Genomic DNA, 26,164 nt, shown 5'->3' on the forward strand with positions numbered 1-26,164 from the left:
ACCCTAAGAGAACACAAATGCCAGCCCAGGTTACTGTATCCTGCAAAACTCTCAATTAACATAGATGGAGAAACCAAGATATTCCATGACAAAACCAAATTTACACAATATCTTTCTACAAATCCAGCACTACAAAGGATAATAAAGGGTAAAGCCCAACATAAGGAGGCAAGCTATACCCTAGAAGAAGCAAGAAACTAATCATCTTGGCAACAAAACAAAGAGAAGAAAAGCACACAAACATAACCTCTCGTCCAAATATGAATATAACAGGAAGCAATAATCACTATTCCTTAACATCTCTCAACATCAATGGCCTCAACTCCCCAATAAAAAGACATAGATTAACAAACTGGATACGCAACGAGGACCCTGCATTCTGCTGCCTACAGGAAACACACCTCAGAGACAAAGACAGACACTACCTCAGAGTGAAAGGCTGGAAAACAACTTTCCAAGCAAATGGTCAGAAGAAGCAAGCTGGAGTAGCCATTCTAATATCAAATAAAATCAATTTTCAATTAAAAGTCATCAAAAAAGATAAGGAAGGACACTTCATATTCATCAAAGGAAAAATCCACCAGGATGAACTCTCAATCCTCATCTTCGGTTGGTTTATATACAAGTGTGCAATTTCTAGGCTTGAAAGTAAAATGATGCTATCTGGTGCTGGATAGAGGAGCCTTATTTTTTATTATGGCAGCTTGCTATTTTTGTAACATGGTGATTTGGTTGAACACAATAAAGTACAGTAGTAACTGATCTCCCCTTCTTCCTGGATGAGTGAGGAGATGATTAAATGTTGATGTCAGCATCCTTGAGCATATTCAGATGAGCTTCTGCTTCTGTTGAAAAGGATGCTGTGTTTGATTGTGGTCCGAAGCTTTGAAGCACTACTTGGCATTTCCTTCCTTGGAGGTCTCACTGTTTAAAAATAACAGATTTGATAGCTTGTTGGTAAGGTGAGGTCCAGCTTGTCTCCACTAGGTCATCTTCATGTGAATCCGGTGGTTATACGGTTTTGTTCTAGGGATATTTCATTTTTTTAATAACGGTTTTAGCTGACATTCATGGAGAGAATGAGTCCTTAGAAGTGTGCCACTAGTGAAAGGAAATCCTGTCTAGAGTATGTTTCTTTACAAAGCTGTGTCACACCATCCTTTGGGCCCTCTGCTGGAAAAGTAGAATCAAGTCTCAAATAATGCCTTTTAAATTGTATCCTCTAGTATTATAGATGTAGGACAGTACTGTATCATACCTCTGTGGATGTAAAATAGCTTGTACCTGCTTTATGATACGTAGTAGTGACCGTGCTTTATCAGAGCTGTTTTTAATGATGTTGCTCAGAATGTTTTCTTTCCAGATGATGATTGAGAAGCTAATTTAAAAAAAAAAATGGTGCCAGGTACCACAAGAGTAACAGAACTGTGCTGTTTTCTCGGGTTTTGTTTTTTTACTTTTTTTTTTTTAATGGAGTGTGCTGGATGTCTCTACAGTTTTGTTCAGATGACTGCAGAACCTGGAAAAGCTGTTGCTGCTGTTGATGCATAACACACTGCTATTATTGGTCTTTTTATATAAATATAAATATATATATACAGATATATAATTTGAATTTTTTGAAACTTTACCTGTGCTGTCAACTTTCGAAAAAAGTATCCCCGTTTACTGTGTTGAGTTGGCACTGTACAGAAATTAACAGCCATATTGGTCTAGAAATGTTGAACTTAAGTTTTTTCCATTTGTACAGGGGTAACACACTGTATTAAATATGTAAGGTCTTATATACGTGGGTTTGATTACAAAAACTAATAAAGTATTCTCTAAATAAAAAAAAATGAAAAAGAAAAAAAAAAAAAAGAATTATGCCCATGGTGAGTTTGCTAATCACCACTGAACTGGCCACTCCTGAAACATGTGAGAGTACAGTCCTGTACAGAAGGGCAGCCATCAGACAAAGTAGCTCTGCTAGCTCCGTGGGAGGAGGAAATTCAGTCACACACTGCTCTCTCCAGGGCAGGTGGTGCTAGGGCGGCAGGCCGGTGCAGTATATAGTCACTGAAATGGTTATCTGGAGTACTCTTGTGAAGCCACATGCAGGACACTCGGAAACCTGTCTCTATCAGCTCTGGAGCACAGACGGTCAGCAGAACCTAGAGGCCTCCAGCCCAGTGGGGGTGCTCCCTCACGGCTCTTCTTGATTTTTCCTCACAAGTGTAAAGGGGCTCAGACTGGCAGATGTTCAGCAGGTTAAAGCTCTTGCTGTGCCCATGCCAAGGGAGAGGGGAGCTGGCTCCTGGAAGTTGCCTTCTGACTACATGCATGCTATGGCATGAGCACACTGTACTCACACACGCTGTGCACACATGATAATGATAAAGCTTGGCTGACCCTGCATAAGGCCTCAGGCCAAGGATAGCTTGGAACTGGGAGAAAGGGGAGAAAATATGTTTATTCCCATGAAGCTCAGGGTTGTTTAGGGAAGGCTCATTCCAGGAACAACAACTCTTCCCATCACTTGACTGTCCCCAAGGTTTCTGAGGATCCTGTCAATCCAAGAGGCTGAAGTGTATGTGGAACCTGGCATCTGAGGCCTAATTGCTACTTGTGGGGTTGCCATGTTGAGAATGCCACAACAAAAGGATCCTTTACCTCAGAAGTTCTGCAGAACCCTCTGGCCGACTTAGCAGGAAAGAGAACAAAGAGCAGGAGGTAAGCGCTCAACCAGCTATAGGAGAGCGATTCATGAAGTATGTGTGTAGCTCTGTTTCTAGCTGCTGTGAAAAATAGCCCGATGAAGGCAACCGGAAGAAGAAAGGGCAAACTCTGGCTCAGTTTCCAGTCCACCATGGCCTGCAAACCATGATGGCAAGAGTGTAAGGATTCACAGTCAGGGAGCAAAGAAAGAGGAATGCTGGACCTGAGCTGGCTTTCTCCTTTCTTCAGCCCATCCCCCCACGCCTCGGCCTCCCTCCTTATTTTGTACAGGTAGCCTAGTGTCCAGCACACACTTGTCCACCTCCGACGGCTAGTCTTGCAGATGTGCACCACCATGCAGGCTGCACTTTTATCTCGTTACTCCTGAGGTGGAACCCTCAACAGGCGGCTGTATGGGGCCTGGGCTCCAGCAGGGCTCACAGAGACTGATGCATTTGGGGGTGTTTCTCACTCTGAGCTGAAGAAGGCATTTTAAGTGTGAAGAAAAGCTGTGAAACAGCTCTTCTTGTCATACTTGGATAATACTATCAATCCATTGAGGGTCTGAGTTGTTAAAGAAAACCCTGGTGGCTGGGGATATAAGTCAGTGGTAGAGTGGATAGCTGTCTGTGACACACAAGAGGCTGGATTCAATCCCTACCTCTATATAACAAAACAAACCCAAACAAACAAAACTTACACACACACACACACACACACACACACACACACACACACAGGCATCCCGTGTGTTATTTGAAGAAAAGCACATTTATACAAATGGAAGCGGTTGTATTTCAGTAAGATGCTGGCAGCAGAGGAAAGAGACCCAGGGACGCTCAGCAAGGTGAAGCTCACCTGAACTCCCAGAGACTTGGAAGGCTGAGGCAAGAGAACTGCAAGTTTAAGAGCAGCCTGGCCAATTCCTCAAAACCTTGCCTCAGAGTGAAAGACTTTAGACTGGGGTGAGGGCTGTGGTTCAGTGCGGAGCGTCACGTTAGGTTCTGGGTTCCATCACAGTCCAGAAGAGAAAAAGCCCAAGAAGCTACAAATCTTGGCGGAAGGATCAAAGAAATTTCAAGTCTCCTGGATGGACAAGCCCAACTGTAGACAGGCCAGTCTCTGGGGCCTTTACAGGCATCGAAGCTCCCGAAGGCCCAGATGGAGCAATCCCACAAGAAAGAAGCACTCGAGTCAGATTCTGGCCTCAGCAAGCTCGAGCTGGCTGGCTAACTGCACACGGCACACATACTCAGAGAAGCAGGAACAGAGGCTCTCTGTCGTTTTATTCAGGTCGCTGTTGTGGCTTCTCGCTAGCCTTAACCACAGACTTCACTGGACTCTCAATCTCGCTGGGTGTACGGCCCAGCTATTCCTGGGTCCACTTCAGCGTCACTGCCTAGGGAAAGCTTTGTGCAGGAGTCTTCAGAGATGCCCATTATCTGTTAAAAAGCAAAAGGCTGGCCACAGCTCTGGACCTACCAAAGGGCATTGGTGGTGGGCTGTGAATGTCTGGATGAATGAGGGAGCTCTTATGGACTGATAGAAAGAAAACCTCTATGCTATATGGTTGGTGAGAACAGAGGGCACTTAAATTTCTTTTAAAACGCAATATATGGGAGTTCTGTGAGCCCAAAGCTAACCATGGTTATCAAGTAGCTGTTTTTTTAAAAATCAAAGTCATCCTAGAGTGTAAGTGCATGGGTAGCACAGGGAAGCTGCAGGACGAAGGAACACACACCCACCCAGGAAAGGCTCCCACCAGAGGCTTTTCTGCATCACTAGGGTGTGCACAGGCTTTTATGTGCAGGTGTGAACAAGCACCAATGGGGCCCAAGTGCATGCTCTTCTTTACCTGTCCTCCTCCAAGCCTTTCCCAGCTGTAGCCAAATCAAGGCTGAGGCCAGGGTGCCCTGATCCTTCAGCAGGCCCCCGAAGTCCTTGCCATCTGACCCTACCTAGCTCTCAACCAGTCTTTTTTTCGCTCTTTCCTGGCAGGCACCATCCTGTGCCTGATGAGGCCCTGGCAGAGCAACACCCCCTCCTGCTCCCCAGGGATGCCTCCCTGATCTGATCCTCCCTGATCTGATCTGGGCACCTGCGTCTTTAGGCCCAGCTCAGCATTGGCCTAGAGGCTTGGCTCTTCCCTTCCCAGACCCAGACAGTAAGTGAATTCACCACAGGTCTTCTTTAGAATTTAAAACATTCCTTTTAAACCTGCTAGTCTCCTCCCCATGGCAGGCTAAGACAGAAAGGGACATCAGAGTCAAGGTCTCTCTCCCCTCCCCCCACGCCTGACCTTTGGCACTGTATTGCCACATCTGTCTGCTTTTTCTCTTTTCTTCTTAATGAGTTCCTGTGAATCACCTAACTTTCCTCCCAGCTGTCTGAGCCTCGGCAATCCTACTTACTCAGCGATTCAGTCTCTCAGATCGCAAAGGTGGGACCAGTGGCTAATTCTTGGGAAATTGTAAAGTGCTTTCTCCTGTTTCAGAAGGCAACCGTAAGCTAGTCAGAGAACATCTGAGGCAAAATATTGAATCCTGGTGGACTTTCATCTACTCACATGTAAAAGCAAGGGCGCCACCAGTCTACTGCTGCAAACACTTTTATTTCTTTGTCTTTGTTATCAATTATCTGCTAATGATAACCAGCAATTGATAAGATGACTCAGAAACAAAAAGTGAACATCAAAAGAAAGAGAATTAATCATTTTCTTAGGGATAAGATAGCTTGATTAGCAAAGAATCTGAGTCTAATCCCCAGAACCGACATTTTAAAAAACTGGGTGTGGCAGCAGACACTGTTGATCCCAGAGTCTGGGAGGATGGCAGATCCTTGAAGCTTATTGGCCACTGACCTGGCCTAATTAGCAAGTTAAGTCCTAGTGAGAGATTCTTTCTCAAAACAACAAGGTGGATGCTTCCAGAGGAATGGCATTCAAGGCTGACCTCTGACCTCACATCGTTACCACTGCCTGTACTACTCAAGTGATGGCTTATCTTGGCTGTCAACTTGACAAACCGGGAAGAGGGAACCTCAATTAGGGAATTGCTTCTATCAGATTGGCCTTCGGTCCTTTTCTTGATTGCTAATTGACATGGGGGCGGGGAGCACTGTGGTTGGTACCATCCCCAGGTCTAGGAAAAGTGAACGAAAGCAAGGCAGTAAGCAGGCGTCCTCCATGGTCTCTGCTTCACTTCCACTCCAGGACCATGACTTGGCTTCCCCCAGTGATGGACTCAAGATGAAATAAACCATTTCATACCCACGCTGTTTTTTGGTTTGGTGTTTATCAGAGTCATAGAACACTCCCCACCTCATAAGTGAACACACAAGTCTTTTCTTTCAGATGTAGCCCTGTCTCCACACAAGCCATGTCCTCTTCTGCTCTTGGTTCACTAGGAGTGGAGTGGGGTGGAATGCAGCACAGATAGCTCAGGGGACCTGGAGCACAATGGCTCCTTGCTGTTCTGCCACCTGACGTCCTCAGAACTGAAGTCACAGTGCTTTGTGGGTGTGGGAAGCAGACAGCCCCAGTTCAAATCCCAGGATGGCCACCCAGCAGGTGGGTGACCTTGAGCACAGTGTCCCTCTTCCCCACTTCGAATTTCCCACTGGCAGACTTTAATTATTTCTGGAGCTTGTGAGTGGCCTTAGATAGTGACTCCCTGCTTCTCTCTGGCCCTGGCCTGGCCTCCTCTACAAGCCATGGGCTCTTATGAAGACCTCTTCAGGGTATAGAATTCCACCCACTAGGTTACGCCCTACAGTTGAACCTCCTGGGAATCACACTTGGGTGCTTTTGTGCGTCAAGCACTTTGCTCATTGAGTTGTCTCATGAGCAGATGAAGAGGCCACAGGAGCAGGTCTGGGTTGATGGAATCGATGTGTTTTGGGCAGGTAGATGGATGGTATACACACGAGAACCTACCGAGGCAGGTGCCATCTGCCTCTCCTGGTTTTGTCTTTTACTTACTTGGTACCTCTAGTTGGCCTGGAACTCAGGGGTCCATTTCCCCCTGCTGAGACTAAAGCCATGTGCCACTATGTTTTTATGTTTTCAATTATGGGGACACACATACACAAATTTCCTTACTACCTGTTTCGAAGTGACAGCTCAGCAGTGTTAAGCAACCAACACCCCTAAGGCTATGTAGCAAGTGTATGGTGAACCAGGAGGTTGGACTAGAACCCAGTCGTCCTCTGGCTCCTGGGCCATACACAGGAGTAGCAGAGCCACTGCTGTGCCACAGTGCTGCCATGAGCCTGTCTGGTCTGCCCTGTCAGAGACAGGCTTACTTCCTAAACATTCCCAGGCAGAGCCAAGATCAGATGTGAGGGTACAGGGCTTTGGTCTCTTCCCATACCGACTGCATGGGTTCAATTGGAGAGAGTTCCAGGACAGTCATCCCAGAGCTGTGCAGTAGGTCAAGCCCTTGAGCAATGTAGCAACATTCAATTCTTGAGAACTCAGCTCCTCTCTTCCTCCCTCTATCTCTGAGGAAAGGCATAGGCCTGGGGCTACTCTGCTGGGTGGCTGGGCTCTGTCTTTATAGGGCCCTATATAGATCAACTGCTCCTGTGTCTGCTCAGACACTTAGGGGGCCATGTTCCATGTGGGGGGACCTTGCAGGTCCTGCGTTGATAAGGTAGCTCCTTCCTGGGCTCCCAGGAGTAAAGTCTCTGAAACTTTCTGTTTATGGCTGCCCTAGCACCTTGAAAAGAGGCCTGGCAAGCAGGAACCAGCAGCTGACTTCTTGGTGGTAGTCACACCCACTTTGACTTGATCTCCTCTGTGTGTGATAGATGCCATGTAAATATAGAGGCAAGGGCAGGACACTTGTTCCTCCTATCACTTTGTCTTATTACTTTGAGAAGGGATTTCTCACTAAAGTAGAAGCTCATCATTTTGACAGGGGGACTGGCTAAGGAACTCTTGGGATTCACTTGTGTGTCTGCCCATAATGCTGGGCTGTTGATACACACAGCCAAGCCTGGCTTGAGGTCTGGGCTCAGGTCCTCCTGCTCACAGAGAAAGTGCTCTCCTCTACTGAGCATCTTCCTGGCTCCCAGCCTAGCTCTTGAAGGTCAGCCTCTTAGAGATGAATGTCAGAACTCAACTGCTGCTGGTTTGCTGAAGTCGATTCCAGCATCATTTCTGTTCTTTCTCACTGCAGACCAAGAACTATTGTGCAAGCAGGCTTGCCCTCTAGTCTGCTCTAGAAGTGGTCTGGGAGAGCATTTTTCTGAACAGTGTCATTGTTTAGACACTTGATCCTTTGGAGACAGGTCTCAAAGCACAAAGACTTACAAGGGAAAGGTGCAGATTATGGGAACAGGTATACCCTATCTAGGCCACAACCACCCGTGAGGCTGCTCTCTAAAAACAGTTTATCCTCTAACCTCTGTCATGCTGAGACCGGTAGCAAAACCATGCGAGCTGGTGCAGTCTTCACCAAAGGCAGTCTTGAAGCAAACTGAAGACAGGCTTAGTCTGTTTCCTGTGAGCTGTGAGATCTCAGTCTGGATCAATTTTCAATGTGTGGAGTAGGGCAGGGACTCAGCTTGAGAGCTGTCTGGAAGTGAGAATTAACCTATAGAAAATGCCTGATACAGTCAATTTTCCCCAACATAGCTCATACTTCTAGAAATAGACAGGATTTCTGCAATTCTTTGTTTCCATGTAGCTCCAGGCTGGTCTTGACTTCTCAATCCTTATGCCCAAGTGTCTGGTGTGCTGGGATTACCAGCATGTACTACACCCTGGCGGCGTGGGCTTGCCTGGGCGCAGGGAGCCTCAGGTAGCAGCAGCCAGGCCTTCATTTCTAAAAGCAGGCTGGGGTGGCTCATTTCCAGTGTGTCACTGAGATTAGAAGGAACTTGCTTTAGCCTCTGTGGTGCTTAGGTCATGTGACCTTGGGCAGGGTATTTGTACACATGCAGAGAGGGAAACAGAAATATTGGGAATATCAGAGAAATAATTTGTCAGTTGCTCAGCAGCTCAGTGAACTTTGCTTTTTAAGAAGCTACTATAAAAAGCAGGGTAGGAATCACAGACCGGTCTGCACAGGAGCTGAGGTGCAGCTGGAGAGGCCAAGAGGTCGCAGGCCTCCTTCCTCTGTGACTCTAGAAAGAGTATTTTGTCTTGGGAAGCTGGAAGAAGAGAGCTGGCTTTGTTTTATAATCAGAAACAAGAAAAACAACCCCCATCCCCAAAAGGACATTAGCACTCGAATATTGTCCCCAGGCTGAAAGTCAGGGCTAATGCCCACCTGTTAATCACTGCTCGTTAGCTTCTCTCCTCTGGAGCTCAGTGCCAGGCCTCAGCATTGGCACCTTCCAGCCTGTTCCCTTACATTCTTCCTGGGCTACTCAGCTGCCATTGGTGCCCTGGAACGGCGCGTTCTTCCAGAGAACTGTCTATTGAGTGTTCTGGGCCAGGCAACAGCTAAGGCTGGGTTGTCTGCCTTGGTAGCACCTGGGCCAGCAGCCTCCACAGGTTCTGAGGATGTGTATGCAAGTGTATGCTCCTGTGTGCATGTCTGTGGAGGCCAGGGAACAATGTCGAGTTTTGTTCCTCAGACACCATCCATCATGGTTTTTTCTTTTGAGACAGGAGCTCCCTGGCATCAATCTTACTGAATAGACCAGGCTACCCAGGCAGGGAGCCTCAAGGGTCTATACAGCCCCATGCCCTCACCACTTATGTAGTCACCAACTGAGCTATCTCACTGACCCCTCTTCCGAGATTTAAATGCCTGCCCCAAAGCATACATCTGCTCACCCTGGTAGGAAGCTAGGGTAGGAATCAAGGAACGCCGAGGACTGTGTGACTGCTGGCACTCTGAGCTATGCATAACCAACTGGGGGACAGGCAGACCTGAGCACGGCCTAGAGAAACAGTCCCTTCCAAGTACGTTTGATTCCAACGCAGGGCCATGGTGCAAATGGGAAAATAAGCCGCAATTTCAGGCAAAAGTAAGGGTTGAAAAGACCGAGGGAAAATGGCCTGGCAATTCTCAAAACATTAAATGACCGCTTGGCCACTGCTAGGCATATGCTTTGAAGTTACAACAGTGTGGGGTGGGGGTGGAGTAGGGGGCTGGGGGCAGGGTGGGGATGAATTAGCAAGATGTAATGTATCTATGGAAAGAACATAACCCAGGCTTAAGGAGAAAGTTCTGTTGGGAAGAGGTTCTGCTCTGGGCTCTTCACTGGGAGTTAATGCAGATACCAGTTCAAGGGCTGCTGTGCACCCCTGCTGGCTATGGCACAGTCTGGAAGGGGCTACTACCATGAGGGGCTGGGGCACTCCTCGAGTAACTGCTGCCTCTTACTGGCTACCTCTGCTGTTCCCTCTCTGGCCAGGCGGCCCAAGCTCTGCCCCAGAAAGCTGCCCATGGGGTGGTAGGAGCCATCGATGCAGAGCAGAAGTCACAGAATTCCTAACTTCTTAGCCAAACAGACAAACCCAAAGAAACAAAACACCAGCCACTTCCAAGTGGCTAGTCGCTAGCCCCTTAGCCTGGCTTACATCCCATTCTACTATTTCCTCCAAGAAGAGTGAGGCACACGTCCATCAAATATAATCCAATTCAGTCACACTTGCCTGTGCATCCCCTGGGATGCAGACAGAAGGAAAGAAGTGTCCCAATCAAGGGAGCTCTGAGAGTTACCTATACCTGCCTGAATTGGTGAGAATCCCCATAGTCAACAGCCTGGCACTTCAGAAGGTGATAAGGGTAACACATGGAACCCAGGCCCCAGAAGGCAGCTGTGAATACTGAAGAGTGGAGGCTAATGGCCTCTGCCTGGCTCTTATTCTGGTTTCTGGACAGCTGATGCCCACAGTGGGGTTTGGGGGGCATGTTCTGTAACTATCTATGGCCAGGGTACTCCTGCCTGGGAGACACCTGTTAGTTTGGCAACTGAAGTTAGGAGGTGGTGCTGCTGAAGATCTGGGGCTGGGTCCTGGGACTCTGGTGCTCCCTAGGCAAACTGACGCTCAGACACCAGGGTCCTAGACAGGATATCCTTGTCTTCTTGGTGTTCAGACAGAACCAAGTGCAGGCTTCACTTGACAAACACTGAATGAAGCCACTGCTGGCACTGAACCAGACTGGTGAACAGAACAGTTCCACATAGTGACATTCTCCACGGGGCAAAGGAGCCAGACTCAAGCACACAAATTGAAAAGGAACTGAATCCTATGGATATGATAACGGAAGGGTGTGGCCCTGGCAGCAGGATAACAAAAAGTCTCTGGAGCCCACACACTGGGGTTGGGCCATCCCTGGGAGGTGAGGTGAGCACCAAGACCTACTAGATAAAGCAGCCAGTGTGAAGGCTGAGGCAGGGCAGGACTCTGGCCCAGCACTGGTTCTCCAGGTATACACTGGAGCCCGAGAGCAGTAAGACACCCCTTCTCTCTGTATTCTTCTCTCCACGGTGACCGGTGAGCTCACAGGTCGAGGGAAGGCTACCCTTTAAGCAGACTAGTGCAGAAGTACCAGGCAGGCCTGACTGTGTGCCAAGCAGTAAGATCTCAAAAATGTAAAGCCATATTCCCTTTTTAAAAAACAGTTAATATTCACAGACAGCTATGATGTTGATGTTATGTTAAGTATCTATCTGTGATAGGTTAAGTATCAAGAGTGGGATGAGAATCACATGTAGAATCACGTATGTACATGGCATAGAACTCTTCATGTGATATATGCAAAGACATATATAAACATATATATATACACATACATATAAGCAAACATTTCTAGAAGGACAAGAGACTGGTCACATTCTGGAGCAAAAGGGAGTTCTTTACATTCTATCAAATCTTGTTGGATTAGAAAATTATATATTTATAGTATACATGAAATAAAAAAAAATCAAATCATGGGTGCAAGCAGAGTAAATCAGAGGTAGACAAGATGTTGGATTTAGGCAGGCTGACATGGCTTTTTGTTGGCCCAACATCAGTTTTGAGAATATTTCATAATAGTTTTTTTTTTTTTTTCTGGAGCTGAGGACCGAACCCAGGGCCTTGCGCTTGCTAGGCAAGCGCTCTACCACTGAGCTAAATCCCCAACCTCATAACAATTTTAGGTTGAGTTCGAGCCCTGAATGTGGAAGTGCTAAGAGCAGAGAGCCGGGCCAGTTCTCTAGGTTTTATAACCAGGGAAAGAGATGCATTTACCCCGCCCCAACCGTGGGATCTTCTACGTACGGCTGTACTTAGATCTCTTTAGAGCAGGAAGGAAGCTGCTCTTCCTAAGAAGCAGCTCTCTCAACCCTTGAACTTCCTACTGAACCACCCTTTTGGGGGAAGGGCAGGAGGGCTGGATGTGGTGCTGCAGAAGTGGGAGGAGCTGCTCCCACAGGGAAGAAGCAGGAGGTCTGTGGGCACTGGGACTTCCTCACATCTTCCTTGTCAGGGACCAGGAACCACATCACTATCTCCTGGTCATCTTAAATGAAGGAAGAAATCCCTCTCCCTCAACTCTCATCACTAATTAGTCAAGTACTTCCAAGAAATTTCCAAGAAACATTTTAATCTTGATTCTGAGAAGTTTCTTCACAAACCTAGGAGATGTCTGGAAAACCAAACCCAAGTGACAGAACAAAGAAGGGAAAGCCAAGACTGCGTGCTGGGTGTGTTGGGTGTGTGCTTCATATGGTCTATGAAGCCAGGAGAGAAAAGCCTCCAGCAGGCTCAGCAGAAAAGCAGCCTGAGCCCTTAGCAGGAGGTCTGGCTTACCTGGCACCTTGTCTACCGACGCAAACACAGAGCGTTGCACTGTGGGGTCACTGCTGCCTCGGCGGCACTGCTCATAGAAACGGAAGGGCAGGTGCTGGGAGGAGGTGGAGCAGAGTCCAAATCCCAGGACTTCCGTTGTCGGCTGGATTGGGAGGTCCAGAAGGGCTGTGAGCAAACATCACCATAGTTTGTTCTTAGTCCACGTAATGGGGACAGGAGGTTTGATACTACTTGGGCAACAGGCTAGAGGGATACCCGCCTGGACAGTAATGTCCCTTGGGAAAGCCAAACAGACAGCGTGAGGTGTGAGACTGGCAGGATGCCAGAGTCCCTAAAGAAGTTCAAAACACAAATATGAGTAGGGGAGTCAGGCCAAGAAGGCAGGGTTCTAAGTCTGGCTCTTTGGCTAGAACAAGTGCTCGGCCAATTTGTACCTGAAATCTACAGACCCTTCCCAAAGGCTTGGCTTGTACTTTCAGGTCCTAGAGCAGTGAGGCCAATTCTGTCCCCAAAGTTTGTGCACAGGCATACATGGACAGACAGACAGACAAAACATACAAATGAGCGATCTGTCAGTATCTGCAGGACTCCTTACCAAAGACACCAAAATCTGTAATTAAGTCCTTTATAAAGAATAGCATTCTATCTGTACATGACACATACATATCCTGTCTACTGTTAGTCATCTCTAGATGACTAACATTTAATATGATCAAATTCTTATAGGGAGTAATCTCAGAGAAAAAGCATTTTACTGACTGAGCCGCTGCCCCAGCCCCAGTTCCGACTTTTGAATATCTGGGCAGTTGAATCTTGCTATAGATGCTTATAAGAATATGTGTACAAGGAAGCATATGTTTGTATTTATGAGTGTGTGTTTACATGCCATAGCTGTCACCTTCCCTTAAATAACTCTTGTGATATATTAGTTCAAAGTGGCTTTTCAAAATCAATTTAAGAAATATCCGAGGCGTTCATGCTAGCAGCCACTTTACAGGGCAATCCTCAATTTTCAAGTGAAATATCTGGCCTTCATGCCAGCAGTGAGAAACTGCTTCCCATTACAGGGGAAAAGTCTGGAAATAAATCTTGAAGGGAAGGGCTTGAATGGTTCAAGTGACTTCACACATTACAACACACCCCTGTAATGACTCTGCAGGCCGGGCCTCAGCTAACAGAGAGACAAGAAGGCGAACAACTCTGGTGCATACCACGGTGGCACACAGAGCAAGTAACTATGGATCCAGAAGTGAAGCTTATTCTTCCTTTGTTCCTTGAGAGAATGGCCCTCTTTACAGTGGGCTAGACATCTCCTTGGCAGCCACAATAGAGGAACTGTTTGGGCCTGAGCTGAAGGCACTAATGATTTTATTTATTGATTGTTCGTTCTTCATTCGCTCATTCATCTGCATCTTTTGTGAGATAGGATCTCACGTAGCCCAGGCTGATATTGAACTTACTACTTAGTAGGCGATGCCCTTAAACTTATAAGTCTTTTGCCTCTATCTCCCAAGTGCTAGCATTATAGGCACATGTCACTATAACTGGTATGACAGCATTGAAGATCAAACCCAAGACTTTGTACATGCTAGGCAACCATTCTACCAACAGCTCTAACCTGGGAGTCTTAAAGAGACTCTGCCTTACCCTGCCCCAGGATGATGCCTTGACTTCCATTTCATGACTTGAGGAAACAACCTAATTTCAGGACTTTTACCAAGAAAGCCTGGGCAATGCAAACCCCACCATCCCTGTGAGTTGTGAATGACCCCGGAATTTAGTGTTGGGTGCTGGCTGCTCACCAAGAGATAATAAGGGAATAGAGAGAGGTTGAGGAAAATTCTGCTAGGCTGGGGCAGCCCAGAGGCAGCCCTTGGCTAGCTTGTGTGAGGCTTCATCCCTAGAACTGAAACAAACAAACCAAAAAATCCGAGTAGGAAGCTCTGCAGCCTTGTTCTCTGTGTGACTAAAAATTTCCCCTGTACATTGGGAAGTTAAGGCCCAACTGCTCTCAGAGCTGTCTGCATACCTCAGATGGCAGAGGGCAGTCAGAGTACTTTGTGACTGGACCCTTAGGGGTTACATCTTGAAGGGGTTCCAGCTGTCTCCCACTGCCTGCCTGCCTGTTTCTAGTCTCTTTCCAATTACAGAGGGCCCCTTCTCTTCCATGCAACCCTGGAAACTTTCTCCATTTCAAGCACCTGGGAAGCAGAGAAAGTCCCATTTGTTGAAGCATGTTGAACCCTGACCCACTCGTGTCCCCATCTACAGGAAGGAGCCTTGGGACTTTTCTGGGTCAACGTGACCTGGTGACAGCCCTGTAGCGGTGAGTCCCTGCTCCTGAGGTCACTCACCGGCTATCCTCTGCATCTTCATGCGCCTGGCCTGGATGCGGCCCTTGGCTAGGCGCTGCTTGGCAATAATGCAGCGGATGTGGTCAGAGAACACAAAGGTGGCCTGCAGGATAGGGAAGGGCTTAGAGTGCGGGCTGGAGGCAGGCTTGTGGATGGTGATGTTCAGGGCGCGGCTGTCATCCTCCACTCCTGTCACCTGCATGTCCTGCACAGTGAGAAGGCAAAGGCGAAACGTGCGTCAGGCCCAGGGTTTGATAGGTCGAGGGGCTCATGTAGGAAGACAGCAACACTTTAACCTGCGTTTGTTCTGAAGGAGGCTAACTCTCAGAGACTTAAGGGGGATGCAGGCCAGTCCAGGCCTGACGGGTGAGGAGTCAGGGCTGCTGGGCTGTGGCTGACCCCTTTCCATGAGGACTTGAGATGCTGAACCAGGAGAGGTACACCAGCCTCTGCAAGGCCACCATTGTCACAACAGGAACACTCAGGTAGTCCTTCTGTCTGGAAAGCCAGAGGCCTTGTTATCGCTCGGTATCATGTTAAACACACCCTCCTTGTTTCTCTTCAAAAGGGGGCATTGTTGGTGTCCTTTGGTACTTCCTTGAGGACGGTCCCTGAGAAAAGGCCACCAGGACTGTTTGACAGAGACTTCAGGCAAGCTATGTGTGAAAGGAACAGACACTGACAAGGGGTAAGTGTGTAAGGACTGGTTCCCAGGAAGCCTGTGGCAAGTCTGGGCCCACAAAGGTTCAAGGGCACATGAGATAAAAGCGTACCAGACAGAAGATGGACTCAAAGGCCAGCCATCCGAGAGGAGGCGGGAACCAATGAAAAAGGCTCAGAAGGAAGGGGGCTGCTGTGCTTGGAGGGCCCCATACTTGGCTCTCCCTTTGGAAAGAATGGCTGCATTACAGGGCAGCAGCAGGTAAGATGAGCCATTTGAATTTAAAGCAGGGAGTTGGTGCACAGTGACAGTCTGACCAATAGTAGTCACTGGAAGAGAACCAAAAGAGGAGGTGGGGCGGGGCGTGTGGTTTCCATTGTTTGACAGGACACACATGAAGCCTCTGAGAGAGAAAAACACTTTCCTGACCTTATGCTCGAAAGAAATTGGTGTACCTTGATAATAAGATGCACAGGTCATCTACTGGGCATGTTTCATGCTGGAGTCCCTTTTAGGGGAAAAAAGATCCTCCTACAGCTTCACTGAGAGACAAGAGGGTCTGGAAAGAGAGGAGTCTGGGAAGGAGAGGAGACAGGAGCATGGCCTCATGTACAGGGGCTCCCCATGAAGAGCAGGCAACAATTTGGTTGGCACTGCTATGGTGAGGAGTGAAATCAGCCTCAGCGAGGTCTTCTGGGAACCAGACAGTGCAGCATGGAAATGGACTTCCTGGAAGTGGAGGAGGAGAGCCCCAGGCTGAGACAGGTTCTTGGGAATTCAGGGACAGGGCACAGTAGGGATAGGGAGTAGAGTCTGCTCTTCACTCTGGGATCTTTGTTTCACTGCCTCTGCAGTTAGACGCTAGTCACCCATCACAGTTAGGAAACTGTGAGACAGAGCCCCACCTGATATGTGGTGCTGGAGAGCCTGTTGTGCTTCAGAGGTCCAAGGAAGAAGTGCTCATGAACTCCTGTGGTAGCATCGGTGCTAGAGGAAGCTGGCAGAAGCTATGAATTCTTAAAATAGCCAATTCCAACTTCTTGGGTATCGGCCTAGGGAAATGAGGCATGCCCCGGGGCATGAGGAAGTGGAACACCAGGCTGCAGCAGCAGCTTGAAAAGTGGGGATTGTCAAGAGGGCTTTGTCTGAGCATGCCCTGCTACAGCCACGCAGCAGTTAAAAGAACCCCCAGCAGGCATGCATGTGCTAAAGCTGCTTGACACACTCCAAGAGAGGCTACAACATGGCCATGTGACCCTATAAGAATCTATACACACCCTCAAACACGTATACCCTCAAACACATCCCTTGGGCACTCCCTACCAAACTGGGAACCAAAATCTGTAGATGCTCAAGTCCCTTAATATATATATATATACACACACACACAGTATCTGCATATAACATACTATATCTTCCTGTAGACTCTGAATCCACTCTAGATGATGGGTAAGACTTCGTACCATATATAAGCTATATAAATAGCTGTTTAGGGACTAAAGTGTAAAAAGAAGTTTACGGCAGACATATTTCTTGGTGAAGTTTTGTTTGTTTTGAGATGTGTCACTATGTAACCTTGGCTGGCCTGGGACCACATCTGCCTTAGACTCACAGGGACCTGCTCATCTCTGCCTCCACAGTACTAGGACCTGATCTGTTTTGTTTTTTTGAGGCTCAGGCTAGCCTCTGACTCCTTAGGTAGCCATGGCTTCCCTTAAATGTCTGATCATCTTGCCTCTACCTCCTAACTTCTAGGGTTATAGGCATGTATGATTATACCCAGTCACATGTGCTTCTGGGAAAGAAATCAAGGGCCCATTGCATGCTGGGTACGCACTCCATATCAACTAAGCTACAACCCCAGCACGCTGTCCTCATTCCCAACCCCCTTTTATTTTGAGACCAGGTCTTGCTACATGAACCTACCTGACTGGTCTGGAGTCTATTAAATAGACTTGTCTGTCTTTGAATTTGTGGATGTCATCCTGATTCGAGTGCCTGAATACTGAGATCATAGGCACGTACAACCACGTGGTCCTTCCCCACTGAGTTTGACTGCCATGTCCATGAATACACAATTACAAAACAAAAGAGTACACATAGTAGTTGCACTTGGCAGTGAAGCAGATCTGGTAGGACCAGACTGACAGTGGGTTTTCTCCTGTAGGGGAGGAGAGGTGTTAAGATTATGGTTTTGGTGAAAGTTACTTGGCTGCTGTCTGTGCAGTGCTCGGGCTTTGTGCACACACTTCTTGTGCCGTTACAGTGAATATAAAGCTGTCATTTTGGCATGTGTGCAGAGTGAGAAGGGACTGGGGTTCTTAAACTCTCACCTGCAGAAGGCCAGCAAACTTAACCACTCCCCAGCCGAGTCTGGACACGTCAGGCTCCACCAGGCTCATCTGGTAAATGTCCACAGCCAGGAACCTCTGGACCATACCGCCATCCTTGGTGATGACTGTGCATGCAATCAAGTCACTGTTATCTAGGGAGAGAGCAGAGAGCAGAATAAGGCCTGGCTCAGCTGTCCAGCTCCCTTCACATACAGAACTGGGTTTGGATGCCTCTTCAGCCACTTCTGCAAGGCGAGTTTCTTTACCTCCTTGGGCCTCACTCACAGCAGTATGATTGCTTTGGGACTGATACAAAGCACACAAACCATTAGATGCTGTACATATGCTACGATAGCTAACAACCGAGTCGGGGTAAAAGCAGCTGGGGTGCATGAAGCTGGGGCTCTATTCCTGACACCAGACCCGCTGCCACCACCCAGAAGCTAATCCCAGAGCATTTCAGTGTTTATTCTGGACCAACGGTAGTTTACAGATATGATGATGGTTTTTGCTCATGTGAAGACCGGAAAACAAGATCCCCGTTCCCTATAACAGCACCACAAGTCCTCAATTCAGTGCCTGGCAACTCAGGGCCCAGCACTGAGCCCTCTGAGTCATGGCTCTCTACCTGCAGGATGAGAAGATCCCTTATCTCAGGATATTGGGTACAGAAAACAACAGCTGCTGGGACGGTACTCAGTATGAAAACAGTACACACAGGGCTCCTGAGCACATCCCAGGTCCCTTCTCCTGATGACATTTACACCCAAACCTGCTTTACTTGGCACCCACCCCATGACTCCGAAGTCAGCTGACCACACGAGCCATCAGTCACACCTGCAGTCCAGTCTGGGTTCCGCCAGGGAAACCTTCCTTCATTTATGTTTTCAATAGACAGCCAAACCAAGAAAACCCACAAACGTCCCAAAATGCGGGAAACATTTGACTCTGACTTTTCCCATCAGATGTAAAATTATAAATCTATAAAAAACACTAGACTGAACTAAGCTCTGAACAATGGCTGTCTGTGAGGAGGGAATAGGAATGAAGTGGGGGGGGGTGGGCTGGAAGGGAAGACTAAAATCAATGGGAGCATTTCACTTAAAAATCATTGTGTTTCTTATATTTATTTAGCTATGTGTGTGCACATACACTCACCTCACCATGGTGTTAGTTAAGTCCAGAGGATGACCTGAAGGAGTTAGTTCTTTCCTTCCACTGTGTGGATTCTGAGAATTGATCACAGGTCCTCAGGGCTTGGCTGCAAGTGCTTTTACTCACTCAGCCATTTTGCCAGACCCCTGTTTATTTTTGAGAAACTATTTAGCAATCACTACCCTGGAATTTGCTTTGTAGACTAGGCTGGCCCCAAACCCATGAGATCCATCAGCCTTTGCCTCCCGAAAGCTGAGGTTAAAGGCATGGGCTACCATGCCTGAGCATGTTTTCGTTGCATGTACTACAGTAGTGCTTGAAAGTGCTTTCAAATGAGAAAGCATTCACGGCTTTCAAAGGAGAAAGCATTTACCACGTGCTTTTGAAAAGCAGCTGCAGCAGCAACAACACGAACCTAAGGTAAAAGTCACATTGAGTCTGGAGCTCAGTGGTAGAGCACTTGCCTGGCAAGCACAAGGCGGTAGCTTTGACTCCTGTTAGGACACATGCACATAAACTATGCTCACGTGAGGTCAGGTAAGGCTGTAGTTCCACAGCAGAGTTTGCCTATGAGGTTCTATCCAGGTTTGGGTTTGATTACCACCCCTTGGGTGGGGACCAAAACTATTTACAAGCTATGGCAGTGGGAAACATTACAATTTTAAATAAAAAAGAGGGTAGGGCATTTGGTTTCATGATTTTGAGATGTGAGAGAATTACAGGTTATTCATCCAGGGAAAGTAACAAAGGGGATCCATTCTAGCTTCAAACACAAATGGCAACAAACTTGGACTGGGTATTGTCTAAAGGGCACCAAACCTCATACACACCTTTGCCACTTTCCAACTGGCCTGAGGACAAGAGGGGGTCTCCCCCTTCTCTCTCTTTAGGCCACCATAGGATAAAGTTTCTGTGGGTTCTTTGAGGTATATGTTGCCTGAAAATGTAGCTTCTGTGTGAATGTTTCCAGAATATTCTCCCTGGTTTTTTTGTTTTTTGTTTGTTTTTTTTTAAGATTTATTTATTTATTATATATAAGTACACTGTAGCTGTCTTCAGACACACCAGAAGGGGGCAATGGATCCCACTACAGATGGTTGTGAGCCACCATGTGGTTGCTGGGACTTGAACTCAGGTCCTCTGGAAGAGCAGTCAGTGCTCTTAACCACTGAGCCATCTCTCCAGCCCTGCTTTGTTTGTTTGTTTTAAACAGGTTTTATGCTTCCATCTCCTCTGTGGAATAAGGCACCCAGGATAGTCACAGTCCCTCAAGCAGCCGTCAGCCCAAACGGATGCGACTGCCTAGACTTGTTACTTATGGCAAGAGTCTCTATTTTCATCCCAGCTTTCTGGTCAAGGATATGTAACTTTTAGATAGAGTCTTGCTATATGCTAGGCCACCCTCAAACTCACTGTGTACCCTAGCCTGTCCTCCAACTCAAGGTGACCTTCCTGCCTCCCAAGTGCTGGGGTCAAGGCCTGAGCCTCCAGGTCTGGCTTATATTTGACCCTGATTTTATTTTATTTATTTTTTGGTGGTATGTCTCTGTCTGTCTCTGTCTCTCTGTCTCTCTGTCTCTCTCTCTCTCTGTGCATGTGGACGGCTTGGGTATCATTCTTTAAGAGATACCCACCTTGTTTCTGTAGTCAGAGTCTCTCATTGGAATCTGAAGCTCAGAAGTATAGCTGTCTGTCTGTCTGGCCAGCAAGTTCCAGGGATCCATCTGCCTCCTCAGGCCTTGTGTATATGCCACCCACACCCAGGGAATTGAACACTTGTCCTAATGTTTTCAGGGCAGACACTTTACCACTTTCCCCAAGATCTTGGATTTTTAATTCCATATTGCATGGAATTTCTCGTTTTAATTATCAAGAGGTGGAGTTTATTTCCTTTATTCAATATTTAAAGTATTTCCTCAGTGAGAATTTTCTACTTTTAAAACTGTGAACAAGGCCAGGCACTGTGGAGCATGCCTTTAATTCTGGCACTTGGGAGGCCAGGGCAGGGGCAGGGGCAGGGGCAGGGGCAGGGGCAGGGGCAGGGGCAGGGGCAGGGGCAGGGGCAGGGGCAGGTGGATCTATGGGTTCAAGGCCAGTCTGGTCTACAAAGTGAGTTCCAGGACAGCTAGGGATACACAGAGAAACCCTGTCTCAAAAAGCCAAACAAAACAAAGCAATACCAAACAATCCCCCAACCAAATCACAACATTCAAAACCCCAAACAAAGAAACAAGCAAGTAAGCTAGCAAGCAAGCAAACACCACCACAGACCCCAAACTCTGCCCTCTTCTTCCCTCCCCCTTCTCCTTTCTCCTTCCTCCACCTTCAGGACCCTGCATCTTTTTCTACCCTTGCACTCATGGAAGAACCGGTCCAAAGGTCAGAGCTATCACAAAGGATGGTGACTTGGGGCTTTTTGGGGATGGTGGGGCCCGACTGCCCCATAGAGCTGAGCTATCTTAGGGGCTTCAGGGAAAAGGAACTACCACTGTCACAACAAAGAACAACAAGACAAAAGGAAGGACAAATCCCAAAGTGGAGCAGCTCTCAGAGATGTCACTGAGACATCAGAGTCCCAGGAAGACAGTAGGGGTTCATAAGAGATAGGGTGCACTGTGCAGGTGAGGAAGGAAGGAAGGGAAAGAAGGAGGGAGGGAGAGAGAGAGGGAGGGAAGGAGGGAGGGAGGAAGTGTTGTCTAGAGACCTAATGATGGGAGGAAAGCAAGCAGTGACTTGGATTGGTTTGCACATGGGTCTCTCTCTCAGGTGTCACTTTTGAAAGCCTTGTCCAGCTAGGCTGCCCTAAGTGTGGACTATGAGCATTCCCATGTGGAGGTCTCAGATTTGGGAGGAGCCTGGAGAGCTGAGGAGTGGAACCTTAGTTTGCCCAGAGTCTGAATCTTTTAAGAGAGTGGGTTTGGACTCTTCTGGGAGTCAGAAGACAGGGCACCAGTGTGTAGAGGTGTTGTGATGGATAGGTGTGTAGGAGGGATTCAGTGGCAGGTAGCCCTCCCTGCTCTATGGTATGGCAGCCTCAGGAGCTTCCCTGTGTGGCTCTCTAGAGTGCCCAGTGCAGCTAACTCAAAGTCTTCCAGTCACTTCGGCATGCCCTGTTTCAGATCTCAGTACCTATCTGTCTCACTGCCCTGGACCCTTCTCTGACTGTACTACAGAAGGGTTGGACCTAGACCTCCCTCACATTGGTGAGGTGGCTCAGGGGTAAAGGTGCTGATGGCCTGAATTCAACCCCTAGCACTGACATAGTGGAAGAAGAGAATCATTCTATACATTGCCCTTTGACCTCCCCTCACATGCTGTGACATATGTATGACCACACACACACACACACACACACACACACACACACACACACACACACACACCGATAACTGTAAACAATATAAGTACAAAACACTGAAGTAGCTACGCATGGCAGCATGCTTGTACCTGTGTCCCCAGCCCCTTGGGAAGCTAAAGCAGGAGGACCGCAAGGCCAAGTTATGCTGGGTGACTTTGTGTGTGTGATAAAGGGCTGGGGTCACACCACTAAACAACAACAACAACAACAACAACAACAACAACAACAACAACAACAACAAAAAGTCAACCACGAAGCTACTACAGAAAACAATATACAAGATTACCCATGTGATCTAAGTGGACAAGACAAACCATGTAACAGCAGCGAGGGCCACAGGTGAGGAGATGGGAGGAGGGTGCCCACCCTCACCGGGAGTCAGAACAAATGCAAAACAAGATACCATCTTCACCCTTGGGCTGGCAGTAGGAAGAGAGTCTGATAGTATCAGATGTTGCTGAGGACGCACAGACGCTGGCATTCTCAGAGGCTGCTGGGAGGAGAGCAAATGAGCAAGACCGCTTTGAAGGGCAAATTAGCATTCGTCATTAAAACCGAAAGTTTCACATCCTATGACCCAGAAATTGCTATGTTCCCAAGAAAAACAATCAGCTGCGTGGGCCAAGAGCTGTGCCCAGGGATGCCAAGGGCCACCTCTAGGTTTGTGAGGACCCAGATGTTCAAGTAAAAGAGGCTCCTTTTTACTCAGTGTGAAAATCTCGAGATCACACTGGCACGGGGAAGAGCCACTGGGGGGATGACTTAGCTTACACGCAGCGTTTAACTGTCTAGTGGGAAACAGCGTTTACCACAGACTAAAAAGTGACTGACTGGCTTCTGGCTGGTGCCTGCAATCCACACACTGATGGAGGTTGGGGTGCAGCGGGAGAGTTGAGAGTTCAGAGTCAGCCTGGGCTAGGTAACCATACTGTCAAAAGAAAGGAAGAAAGGGAGAAAAAGAAAAGAAAGGAAGAAAGATGAGGGAATAAGAAAGGCAGGAAGAGAAAGGAGAGAAGGAGAAAGGAAGGAGACTGTGGCTGAGGAGTCCTCACGTGTATTGTGTATGTGTACATGTGTGCACCCGTGTGTATATGTAGGTCACAGGTTGATGCTAAATGTCTTCCTCAGTTACCTTCCACCTTTTCATGAGAGGAGGTCTCTCTGACCCTCCCGTCCCCGCACAGCACCCCAGCACTGAGCTACAGGCCCTGCATTTGATGTGACTGCTGGGGACCCGCACACAGATCTCAGACTTGCAGAGAGAGCACGTCACTTGATGAGCCATCTCCCCGGGTGCCTGTTTTTGATTTTTGAGACAGCATTTTATAGCTCTGACTGACCTTGAACTCTAATTCCTCCTGCCTCAGCATCTTAGGCGCTGGGGTTACGGGTATGCCCTATCACGCTCTCTGCCAAGCTTGCTCTTTATCAAGAGGAAATAGAGAAAGTCAGGAGTTTTAACTCAAACTCTGCCCGTCTGTGGGGATGTGGCTCAGTTGTGGAGCTCCTGCCTAGCACCCCTCGGCCTTAGTTTCCATCCTCAGTGCTACGAAAACAAGAAAGCCCAAACCAAGGGAAACACTGGTGTCAGCCTGACACATTCTTCCTAGTGTGCTAGAATGGACTAACGGAGCCTGACACAGATTTTCCCCATGGGCTATATTCCCCAAAACGGTCACCTTGCCCGCTCTTCTTACAATGTGACTTGATTCTCCTATCAAAATCTACTTTTTCTTCCTCAAACCTGAGTGCCAGCAGAGGCGCCAGTAAAAAGGATGCTATCAAGTTACTGGTATAAGGCCATCAGAATGCTCTGGCAGGCTCTCCGTCAAGGTTCAGACCCACTGTCAGCCATCCCTGCCCCTCATTTGACCCGCTAATGCCACCTCAAGACATCTAGTTGATGCCATGTAGACTAGAGGTAAGCAGTTCCCATTATACCCTGGGCAGACTAAATAGCTATGGACAGAATTAATGACAGTCATTGTGTTAAACTATTAAGCTACAAGAAGATTCATTACTCAACAAGAGAACTGGAAGTGATTTATTTTAATTTTGTGCTATATCTAGTCCTACTTAAAATTCTAAAAGAAGTGATCAAACCCAGGGTCTCACACATACTAGGTAAACAAACACTCTTCCACTGAGCAGATGCCCAGGTCTTATGGTTTTAAGCAGGATGCAGGAAAAGCACGGCTATTTCCCAATAGAAGTTTAAGATACGGCAAGTAGGAAGGGGGGAAAGCATAGGAGCCATCATAGGAAGTACAGAACCGGGGCCACTTGACCTACTAGAAAGAGACTGGGGTCCAGCTCCATAAAGACTGGGTTTAAACCTCACCACTGTCCAGGAACACAGACTCCTGGCAAGTTGCTTCCTACTGAGTCTTAGGTTTCTCACCAAGAAAAACAGACTTAAGGGCCTGGAGATGTGGGTCCATTGAAAGACTGCTTGCCTAGCATGTAGGAAGTCCTAGTTCAATCTCCAGCACTGCATCAAACTTGGTGCAGTGGTGTACACTTAGAATCTTAGCATTTTGGCAGGAGGACCATCCTCATTTAAGAGTTCAGCCAGTGGGGAGATGGCTCACTGGCACTCTTCCAGAGGTCCTGAGTTCAATTCCCAGCACTAACATGGGGGCTCACAACCATCTGTAATGGGATGCGGTGCCCTCTTCTGGTGTGTCTGAGGGCAGCGACTGTATAGGCACAAAGCCTATAGAGACTCTTGGTCTTTTCTGCACCCATCCCCAGGCACATCTTAACCAACCCCACGACCTTTGTTCTGAAAGTCTCCATGTTCTCCAAGGATGCAGGCCCTTGCTTGCTGCACTCTCTGGTGCCCCTCCAGGAGACCATGAACTGAGGCAGTGATTGAAAAGGCATTTGGAGATGGGATGGAGGGACAATCACGTCTACCAGTACTCCCACTGGAGACCTGGACTTCTCAACCCACTGCTCTTTCCGGCTCCTGGGTTGCTGCCTTCTTCCACAGCTCCTCTGACAGGCTGTAGCTTGTTACTGAGTAGTAAATGGTAAATGGGGCTGATTGACTTTAGCTGTATTTAAATGATCCTTTCCTAATAAAATATGGATGCCAGTAGATAATTTAATTCTTGGCATTGGTGGCTCTTGCTACATTTAGAATTGAGGAAGTCCTTTTCAGCAGGATTTCTAGGCTAGTGGGATTCCAGGACACTCTGGAATTCTGCAATCTGATACCCTGAGTTGCAGGCCAAGATGGGTTCAGAGTAGCAATACAGTGTGCATCTCCAAGTTGTAGGAACTTGGATGCAGTTTAGGAACACATCATTAGTGAGAGGTCAGGAGGGACTGAGGTAGGGGTTCCCTGATTCTTGTGTGCAGGCATCTGGGGTTCCAAGACCGCCTCTGGGGCGGGGGGGGGGGTAGCACCGTGGATCTTTTGTCCAACACTTTGGGGATCTGCCTCAGTAAGAGGGAGCTGGTATTGCGTAGCACAGAAAAATCCACTCCACAATGAAAAAGGCAGACAGAAGTTGCTCCCACTGTGTTTCTGTGGAGTCAGTGAGTACCTTACAGGAAGCCTGGCTGGTTCTAATGGAAGGTCCCAGCAAGTCTGTATGTCAATAGTGGACAGTCTTGTAGGAACTAGACCTGTTAAGTCCCAAGGATTGCTACCAGGGTGTCTGTGTGAGTTGGGGGCACTGGCAGTAGGTTTGGGGAGAGCATAGCTCCTGACACCCAGATGGTTAGGTAGCAGTGAGGTGTGAATGGACACATTCAATTAGGCCCAGAACTTCCCCTGACAGTCTAATCAATCCTTTGAAGAAAATTAAGTAACCATTTCTCCATCAGTCCAGCAGCAGC

At 47.8% G+C, this 26,164-nt stretch overlaps 1 protein-coding gene across 19 annotated transcripts in view; it reads right to left on the reverse strand.

Moving 5' to 3' along the window:
- Clec16a (C-type lectin domain containing 16A) overlaps positions 1 to 26,164 on the reverse strand; it is a 195,747-nt gene that overhangs the window by 35,672 nt on the left and 133,911 nt on the right. For 15 of the 19 annotated variants that reach the window (NM_001398551.1, XM_087570106.1, XM_087570110.1 and 12 more), the window contains 3 exons: positions 17,803 to 17,954; positions 14,809 to 15,013; positions 12,455 to 12,619 (listed from right to left, as the gene is read on the reverse strand). In NM_001398551.1, coding sequence (NP_001385480.1) covers positions 12,455 to 12,619; positions 14,809 to 15,013; positions 17,803 to 17,954 — 522 coding nt within the window. Of the gene's footprint in view, positions 1 to 667; positions 925 to 12,454; positions 12,620 to 14,808; positions 15,014 to 17,802; positions 17,955 to 26,164 lie in introns of those variants that run through there. The other 4 variants (XM_087570117.1, XM_087570115.1, XM_087570114.1 and 1 more) reach the window with 1 other exon arrangement.

Source organism: Rattus norvegicus, chromosome 10, assembly GCF_021556685.1.
Source record: "Rattus norvegicus strain SHRSP/BbbUtx chromosome 10, alternate assembly SHRSP_T2T, whole genome shotgun sequence".
NCBI classification, from domain to species: Eukaryota; Metazoa; Chordata; class Mammalia; order Rodentia; family Muridae; genus Rattus; species Rattus norvegicus.